The sequence below is a fragment of the Rosa rugosa genome, chromosome 2 (assembly GCF_958449725.1).
Source record: "Rosa rugosa chromosome 2, drRosRugo1.1, whole genome shotgun sequence".
In the NCBI taxonomy this organism is placed as follows: Eukaryota; Viridiplantae; Streptophyta; class Magnoliopsida; order Rosales; family Rosaceae; genus Rosa; species Rosa rugosa.
This window is the reverse complement of record NC_084821.1, coordinates 62,740,006-62,749,458: the sequence shown is the minus strand read 5'-3', so window position 1 is coordinate 62,749,458 and position 9,453 is coordinate 62,740,006. Positions and strand designations below refer to the sequence as shown.

At 37.5% G+C, this 9,453-nt stretch overlaps 1 protein-coding gene across 1 annotated transcript; it reads left to right on the top strand.

Annotated features, from left to right (window-relative positions):
* Nucleotides 1–27: 27 nt before the first annotated feature.
* Nucleotides 28–8,233, top strand: LOC133731251 (uncharacterized). The gene is made up of 10 exons (XM_062158668.1): nucleotides 28–142; nucleotides 243–349; nucleotides 437–598; nucleotides 675–790; nucleotides 931–1,034; nucleotides 1,137–1,242; nucleotides 1,405–1,535; nucleotides 4,847–5,030; nucleotides 5,393–6,241; nucleotides 7,271–8,233. The coding sequence occupies exons 1-10, from the start codon at nucleotides 28–30 to the stop codon at nucleotides 7,833–7,835; spliced, it is 2,439 nt and encodes an 812-aa protein (XP_062014652.1). The 3' UTR covers nucleotides 7,836–8,233.
* The last annotated feature ends 1,220 nt before the right edge of the window (nucleotides 8,234–9,453 follow it).

The following is a 9,453-nucleotide window of genomic DNA, read 5'->3' as shown; positions in this document are numbered from 1 at the left end:
TTATCTTCGCAGAGTATCAGGATCAAAATGCGTTTGAGAAAACCAATCAAGCTAGAGAAGGGGACAATCACTCTTGCTTTTCGATTCAAGGACGGCATTATGATTGGGGTTGATTCTAGAATCACGCGGAAACAGACTATAGGTAAGTAAACTCAAAATTTTTTCTTTGTTTTCAAGTATACTCACCATGAGTTTGCACTTGTATACTTAAAATCCTATCTCATTATATTTCATATTTTCAGTTTCAGACAAGAAGCAGAAGTTTTTTGAAATATCATCCAACATATTTTGTACAATGATGGGGAGAGTTCATGTCTGGGAAAACATGGCCCTATATGTGCAGCAAAAGGTAAAGGCACTTATGATCGTCCAGCTCTAGAATTTGACTTAAATTTTGAACAAAAACAAACCAAGGTACTGGCTTGATACAATACAGGTAAAGAGCGAAGAACGTCTTCGCTGTGCACCTGCAACAGTTTTATATGCAGCAGAAAAGGCGCTTGAACATTTAGAGTATGAATTCAGTGACTATGAATATATGAAGGATGAGGAGGATTTAATATTTGGCACTATCATCGCTGGATGGCAAAAAACAACGGTAACCAACTGAATTAAGAGTCTCAGTTTGTTCATTAATTTGTAATGATTTAACTTTTAGCCTTTTTTGGGTGCAGGGTTTTGAACTTTATAATGTTAACCTGGATGGCAACAGGGCTTGGAAGACACACTGTAAAAGTTCAATAATACTAGGATCTGGTGCTAAATTTGCTGAGGAGGTTATGGACTCAGTGTAAGTTTTTCTTCAATTGTACGCACACAAACACTTCAGTTTCACTGGTTAGCCGGCCTATGCATGTAAGAATAGCAATTGCCTGCGATAATGAAGTTCGATCGATTCTACTAATAACGTGGGCTGCTTTTATATGCTAGTAAGAACTTCTACGACATGTCTAGTGAAGATGCTGCCGACTTTGCCCTAAAAGCACTGTTTATGGCAACCTTTTGTGATAAGTGGTGTGGAGGGACTCTACATGGTAACAGATCGATCTGTATCTTCTCTTTAAATCGGATAAACATATGAATTCACCCCTCACATTTTTTCACCATCTTTTTCTTGGTTTTGTGTTTCCATCCAGTTTATCATGTGCATGAAAATGGATATCAAGAGAAACGCAGCCTCGATGCTTTAGAAGTCTACTCGCGATATTACAACATTTACGACCTTTCCATCCAGTTTATCATGTGCATGAACCAAAGACGTTTTTCTTGCTGTATTCTACAGATTACCAACCCATTGCTGGCGATGATCTCATAAACCTCGGGTAAATATAAATCATAATCTTTCTTCCCACCGTTTAGACTTGTTAATTCATTGAATATCATCCTCATTTTTAATTTTAACAGATCAGATGAAGGGCTAGTGGCAGCTCATCTTGTAGCAAAGAAGCGAGACTTTAACATCCACCGCCTCATGTTCAACTCTGAGAATGAGGCTTCAACAGCATACGAAGCTATTGCTAAAGTTGAGCCTAGAGGTGCATCTAGGTTCCCGCGTCTGCAAAATTTTCGTCTTTGTGAATTAAAAATAAAGAGTAAAAGAGTTCCAGTATATGTCCAAAAAAGCTCAAGCGAATTGTTGGAAAGCATATGCGAATTGCCTCCAGCTCCAGAGACCAACCAATGTTGGCTGCCACGCATAATCAGATTGCCTTCATGTTTCGGGTGTGCATGAGATACATTAGCTATCTACCATATTTGAGTAGCCACCTGCCCACTTAATTTCTGATATCTATCCTCGATCAAAGATGGATATCAGGACGTGCGCAAGTGGCTATTAGAAAAGCAGTGTTGGAATGATATTTGTGTAACATGGTCAAAATTAATTTAAAATCTTAGATTTCAAATTTTGTCCGAGTTGTGCACGCTAAATTGCTAATTAAAATTTGGTGCATTACGTACTTAATCTCGACAACAAAACCATTCGAGTCTCATACCCATTCACACTCTAAGCTTCTCTCTTAACGTACTCAGTACTATTTGGTCGTACCATTTGGTCTAGTCTCGTTAGTCTCTCATTTGTAAGTACGTAAGAGGTGATGAGTCGAACTCATGAATAAGTAGTTATTATGATTCTCAGTTATTAATGTGAGAAAGAACAAAAGAATATATATCGAACATTATTTTTTTCTTTCCTTTCTTTGTTAGTTTCGAGTTTTTGGCTCCGTTTAGGGTTACTTCGCTTTAAAAAGAGCAATGCTACCGCCACCAAAAAATTATACCAAAAAGCAATACCAAATGACATGGTGTCTGAGTTGGCGTCTTACGTGTCATGACATTCAATTTAATAATTTCTAGCAAATTTCATTGATTTTATCTAGAAAACTAATTAATCAGCAAAAAAGAATAACGTGATTCACCAAACAACCAAATCTCCTACCACCCTTCCTCAAACAAAACAACCACATCTGCAGAATCAAAAGAGCAAGAAATCAAGTGAATAGCGCAAAGAAATTACATCAAATCTGGACGACTGTATATATAATAGTACAACTATTTCTTTCTCCCTCTAACAATATGAGAATTCATATTAAATTCATTTAAAACTCATTTGAAACCCAGTAGAGATGGATCTGGCCATCAATTAAAAATCACCATTTCTCATTTACTCCATCACTATATATCTCTATTTCCAGCCGGATGAAACCCACCCCCACTAACAGTATATAATAGATCATAAATAGAACTAATGAATTAAGCCATACACAACTTTGTATTCTATTTACTCTGTTTGGTTGATGGCATTTTCTTACCGTTGCATGTTAAAGTCTCCATGATTTAAGGGAACGTTTAGGTTCTTCATTCCGTTTGTTGTTGTTTATCATATACATTTTTTTTTCTAATTAAACAACAATAACTTTTACTTATTGATCTTTCCATTTTAAAGAATAAAAATAAAATATAAGAATACATGCTAAAAATAGTTTGATGATATGGCACCTGCCACATCATTTGGTATTGATATTTGGTATAATTATTTGGAATCTCAAGCATTTTTGCTTTAAAAAAAATAATAATAATAATAATAATTGTCCATTTACCCCAATTTTAGAGATTTTTTTCCCACTTACTGCATTAAGTTTTTTTAATTCCCCCTTACCCAAAACACTCTAAGGAGGTCTTCCTTGATACCCAAGTGTTTTTTTTTTTTTTTTTTTGTTATTTTATTTATTTATTTTTGAGACTATGTTACCCTCACCTCTTTGTTATATATATATATATATATATATATATAGAGAGAGAGAGAGAGAGAGAGAGAGAGAGAGAGAGAGAGAGAGAGAGAGAGAGAGAGAGAGAGAGAGAGAGAGAGAGAGAGAGAGAGAGAGAGAGAGAGAGAGAGAGAGAGAGAGGGGCCATATAAGACTTCGCCGGATTCAGATCACCGATCGCCGGAATTCGGTCACCTGCCATCACCCACGGGATTTCTCTGAAAACCTCGCCGGAGATCCCCAAAGAGGTTGTCGGAGATCTCATATGGGGCTGGAGAGGTTTATTACCCCCTGAATAAACCTGTATTGCCCCTCAATAAAACTTTCAGTTGCTGGAATGAAAACTAATTTCCGTAAAATTAGACAAATAAAACTTTAATTAAGGAAAAAAACGAGGAGATTTCATTAATTCAAAACATTTATTGCCCCCCAATAAACTTTAATTTTGAACATGAATACATGTAGAGCAAAATAGACCTAAAATCATCAGTAACAAAAATCTGTTGTTTTCCATTGTCAATCATAAAGCAAAAATAGTTGCAAAACAAAACAGCAACTAAACTTTATTACCAGAAATGACAGTAGTAAATGGTAGGCCCAAGTAGTACTAATAAGGTCAAACTGTCACAGTAATTAACATCACTAATTCAAAACATAAGCCTGTACTATTTTTTTTTCCACCAAAGTTAGTTGATTAATTGAGCAAACAATACACTCAACAGAATACTACCCGCATCGATTGCTGTAATTAATATCTAATTATGCCTCCTTACATTGAATAATGAATACCTGAGGTTCTTGATGCACTACCTGGTGCATGACATGACTTGAAGCTATATTCTTTAACATTCTTGTTGGGCACGGAGGACCTGACGTCATCGATCTTCACCGCCAACACAATGCAATCAAGTATCGCCAGACTCAATTGAGTCTGATACTCTCTCAATTGATCTGCCAGACTCGATTGCGTTGTCATCTCTTCCAATTCCTTCGCTTTGCTTCTTCTATCTATTTCTTTTTTAGAGAGATCGGAGTCGGAGGTCTTCTTCAACGGCAGGAATTGCACGTCGCTGTCCGCCGGAATTCAACGTCGTAGTGTTTCACAACCATCGTTGGCTTCACAACGGAATTAGCTTTTATCTAAAATTTTAAATTTGATTGTGTTTAGTAAATAAATAAAAAATAGTTTTAATTAAAAATATAAATCACTAGCAGCAGCAGATTTTACAAGTAACCCAAATGTTATTTTTAGAAACTGCTTTCAATTAAAGCATACTTTAAAGTTGTTTTATATACTGACAACACTTTTAAAAAGTATTATTTACAAAGGGAGTGAACTCCCAATTTTACAATTCACACTACCTCTTTTCTTTTTTTGATACCTTAAATTTTGTCTTTAGTTACTTGAATTTTGTCTTTTTATGAGAATTTGGACCAAAGAAGGAAAAAAAAAGAGTATGGATTACAAATTATGAAGTGTGGATTTCAATCTACTTTACCAAACACAAAACTGTTTTAATTCAATAAGCTGTTTTAATTCTTACAACAAAGCAATAACGATTTTTTTTTTTTTTTATAAGTCACGACAATCTCCAAGGACCCTCTCTTCTGGCGCAAAATTGACATGCGCAACGATGGTGATCTTGATGACCGGGACTATGAGTCCATGTTCCGCCACGTCGTTGATCGGAGCTCCGGTAATGTCGTCGATATCAATATCGAGCACTTCGGCACCGACAAACTACTCACCTTTATCACCGAAAGGTACTTCATTCTTTTCCTATCAAACACCAGGGCTTTAGAAATTTGAAATATTTTTCGCTCAATTTCGGAGTATTATTATCCTGTGGTGTTTGTTTGTTATGTGATGATTAAACTGGTTATAAGGCTTGTATTACTGTGGAGTAATCATAGCTCTGTATTTGATTAAGTCTGTGGATGTGTCAATCTCGCACATTTCTTTGGGCATTTGTTCACTGTCATATAGTTCAAAGTACAAAGATGAGATATATGTTGAATTTTATGCATTTGCATCGTGAGGAGTTATTATGTTGATTTATAGTTTTGCAGGTAAATTTTCTGTATTTGTGCCACAGCTAACATGTGTGTGTAATATTTGTTGATAGTGCGAGTACAATCAGGCGCATCCGACTATTTTCTTGCGATGAGGTATCAGATAAGGGATTGAGTAGAATGGCTTCGGAACTGCGGTTGTTGGAGGAACTTGACATTTCATTGTGCGCTGGTATCTCACATGAAGCTGTAAAAATGGTTGGGCGCTCTTGCCCTCTTTTGAAGTCATTCAAATTCAACAAGGAGTGGTGCAGATTCTCTGATGATGAGTCTGACTTTGATGATAGTGATGACGATTATGCACATGCTCCTTTTGCTCATGCTCCTGTTGGTCATGCTCGTGTTAGAAAAGATGACAATGCAGATGCACTTGCTATAGCAGGAACGATGCAAGATTTACACCACCTCCAGCTTTATGGGAATAAGCTTACAAATGATGGCTTGAGAAAAATTCTTGATTGTTGTCCTCATCTTGAGTCACTTGATCTGCGCCTTTGCTTCAATCTCAATATGGGGATAGATTTAGAAACAAGATGTGCTGAACGGATTAAAAGGTTGTGGCTTCCCCATGATTCCATAGAGGGAAAAGAATTTATCGCTAGATCAGATGGGTACTGCTTCAAATGGATTGAACTCCCGGACAATGTTACTATGTCGATACTGTCACGGCTTGGAACAATTGATATCCTGGAGAGTGCTCAGAAGGTATGCATGAAGTGGCGCAAAATCTGCAAGGAACTGAAGTGGAACACCATAGACATGCGCAATGATAGTGCTCCCGACATTACCTTCGACTTAGATAAGATGTGCCGCCATGTTGTTGATCTTAGTTGTGGTAATTTGGTCGATGTGAATGTTGAGGACTTTATCTCGGATGAGCTCCTAGAGTATATGACTGATAGGTATGTAGTTTGCTGCTTTTATTAATGTTTTGGTTTCTTAGGATTAAGCTGCAAGTCGGACATGGAATTTTATTTATCTAGTTTCATAGTTTGTATAGGTTTAAATGTTTAATTAATAAGTTTACTAGGAGGTGCTATTCTAGATGTTCTTCACTGTGTTTGTGTGTGCAATATTTCATTGCAGATGGATTTGTGCATTTAGGTGAGTGGATCACTAAAAGTGGATTCTATTTGTAATGGAATGGCATATATTTGGTATGATTCATTAGACGTCTTATCAACTTGTGGAAGAGTTAGAGGTGATCAATTCTGTGGAGGTGTAAATGTCATGATTTAGAAGAAGAAAAAAAAAGACCAGGAAATATTTTGTAATAGGACTACTAACCTCTGAAGTCATACCTGTAGGCTTCTATATTAAAGTAATATAGTGTATATGAAGTGAATCATATCGAAAGGACTTAATTCTTACTGTTGAGGGAAAGCTTAATGTTTTTAAGAGGAAACCCAGTTTGAAAAGAAAATAGCAAATAATATATTGTCTATGTTCATTATTTGGTATTCTCTTTTTGAACCCGGTTCCCTCTTAAATCTGTAGGATGCTCCAAAGTTTTTGAAGGAATGTGATTGATTCCAAAAGAAGAGCATTGCAAGAAATAATTTTGTGCAATGAGCTGTTACTCATTGTATCCTGTTTTTGTTTGTGGTTAACTGGTTATTGTTTACCTCTACAATATATTTTTTTGCTCTGAAGTTAATTATTTATTGTCTTTGATCCTCTGTATCGAAAGTGCTGGGAGAAGTGTTACAGCACTTGAAATAGATAGCACATGAAAACAGAGTATCCCTCCCTGTAAACTCATAAGACATTGTGGACTGCAGATCATCTAGGACAATCTAGAGCTTCTGTTTTCTTTGATATTGTTCCCCACACCCACACACGTACATATATCTTCGAATTTATGTCAGTTTGTATTTGTGTATTTCTGCCTTTTTGCAACTGTTTTACACATTCCTCTTCAACTTTTGTAGTTCGAGTGGAATCAGACGCCTGCGACTTGTGTGTTCTTATTACATATCAGATGAGGGATTGATTGAAGTTGCATCAAAACTTCCGCTGTTAGAGGACCTTGACATCTCATTATGCGGAAATTTGTCTCATAAGCCTGTGAAAGTGCTTGGGCACTCTTGCCCTCTTTTGAAATCATTCAAATTGAATAAACAATGGCACAAATATTCAGACAACTTCTTTGAAGAGATTATTGACGATGAAGGTCCTTGGAGTAAAGATGACGATGCACTTGCTATTGCAGGAACGATGCATGGTTTATACCACCTGCAGCTTTTCGGGAATCAGCTGACCAATGATGGCTTAAGGGCAATTCTTGATGGTTGTCCTCATCTTGAGTCACTAGATCTTCGCTATTGTTTCAACCTTAATCTGGAGGGAGATTTGGGAAGAAGATGCACTGAACAAATTAAAAGATTGTTGCTTCCCAAAGATTCAATTGCTGGATATGGATTTCTGCCTTCTACTGATTGGCAATCTCCCAGATCACCTAAATATATTATTGATGGGCTTTTCTCCTGGTTATGAGGATTGTGAATTGTCATGTGGGATTGATGAAGTGACACCCTCTAGCTGCTGAAATACCTGGGAGATAGTGGTCTTGAATTAATTTGAAGGGGAAAAGAAACTTCATCAATCCAACTGGTTTAGACCTCCTCAGCGTCAGGCGTAGTTCTGGGATAGTACTTCAAGACCTTTTGAATTTTGTGGTTACAGCTGTGGCTGTAGGCACTTTCCTTGGGAAGGAGATGAGACTAGTGTTTTCTTTAGTGCTGATTCCTTTTGTAGTTTTCTGACATCTCTCCCTTGTATGCTTTGCAGACTGTTTAATGTTAAGTTTTCTATTCCATCATGAAAGATTTAACTAAATTTCATATAACTTGGCATATTTAGCTTTTAGACATTTTAGATGATGAAATGTTTTATGTCTACAGTGCTATTGGTGTCATATGCTCATTAGTCATGACTAAATTCTCTGAAGATGTACCTGTTCAAGACCTAAATGATATAGCTTTATAAAGTAACTATACTTTTGATTTTAAATTTTTGAAGAACAGTGATAATTCTTGTTTTTTCTTTTACTAATTTTGAATTGTTTGCTAATAGTGATAATCTCTGTTCGGGAATTTATCCCACTAAATTTTTAAAATTTTTGAAGAATAGTGATAATCCTTTTTTTTTTTTTTTTTTACTAATTTTAAATTATTTGCTAATAGTTTTAATCTATGTTCGGGATTTTATCCCACTAAGTTTGACTCAATTATAATTTTTTGAGAAATCAAATTTTTTCTTTTGGGTCCTTGACCCAAAGCACCAAAATTGGCAAAAATTAGCCCACTTACCCCAGCAACAGTTTTTTATTCCCACTAACCCAATTATAAATGAAATGACAGCTTTGCCCTTAGCATAATTAAGAAAGCACAACCGAGTCCCTCCATCTGCAGATGCGATCCTCTCTCTCTCTCTCTCTCTCGGCTAGAGCACAGCCTTCAGCGTCTCTGGTCTAGATGGCCGGCGGCGAGACGATGACGTCAACGGAGAGTTTGTGCAACAGTGAAGGTGCAACCGGCGATCGTCCTGAAGACCAGAAGCCACCGCCTGAACCCGAATCGAAACCATTTTCGATTACTTTCTCCGAACTCTGACCGGAATCTCTCTAGATTGCGATCTCGATCTGAGCTAGAGACGAAGCTCCGGTTCAGCAGTCACCGCGGCGGCGATCGGATAACCGATCATGTCGTCGAAGCTCTTCCTTACTCCAACAAAGATATCCACAGCTTGAGATCGGAGCTTTCTTCGCAGCTAGCGTCGTACGCAGCGGAGGAGAAGATGAGGGCCGAGGTTGTGGCGGAGGAGAGGATGAGGCCGGAGGTCGTGGTCGACGTAGATGAGGTAGGGCGGCGCGTGGCCGCAGGTCTGCTCGTAGGTGACGCGCTTGACGACGCCGTCCGGGTTGAGACGACGGTGAAAATGGGTTGTGGCCTGAGTCGAGCATCTCTGCCGGTGAGATTGGTGATTGGGTGCCCAGAGCTTTTCTCTGGGTGCCCAAGATGAGTTTTTTTTGTTTTTTTTTTTTTGTGGTAAAATGCGGCAGAAGCCCAGAAAGAAAGAAAAAAAGGTTTTATTGAGGGGCAATAGATGACTA

What these genes read in the sequence shown, in the direction of transcription:
- LOC133731251 (XM_062158668.1), top strand. Translation starts at nt 28, where the DNA reads ATGCGTTTGAGAAAACCAATCAAGCTAGAGAAGGGGACAATCACTCTT. An exon ending in GAGGAGGTTATGGACTCAGT is followed by an intron (nt 791 to 930) that starts GTAAGTTTTTCT and finishes TTTATATGCTAG; the next exon opens with TAAGAACTTCTACGACATGT. An exon ending in CTTTCCATCCAGTTTATCAT is followed by an intron (nt 1,243 to 1,404) that starts GTGCATGAACCA and finishes TAATTTTAACAG; the next exon opens with ATCAGATGAAGGGCTAGTGG.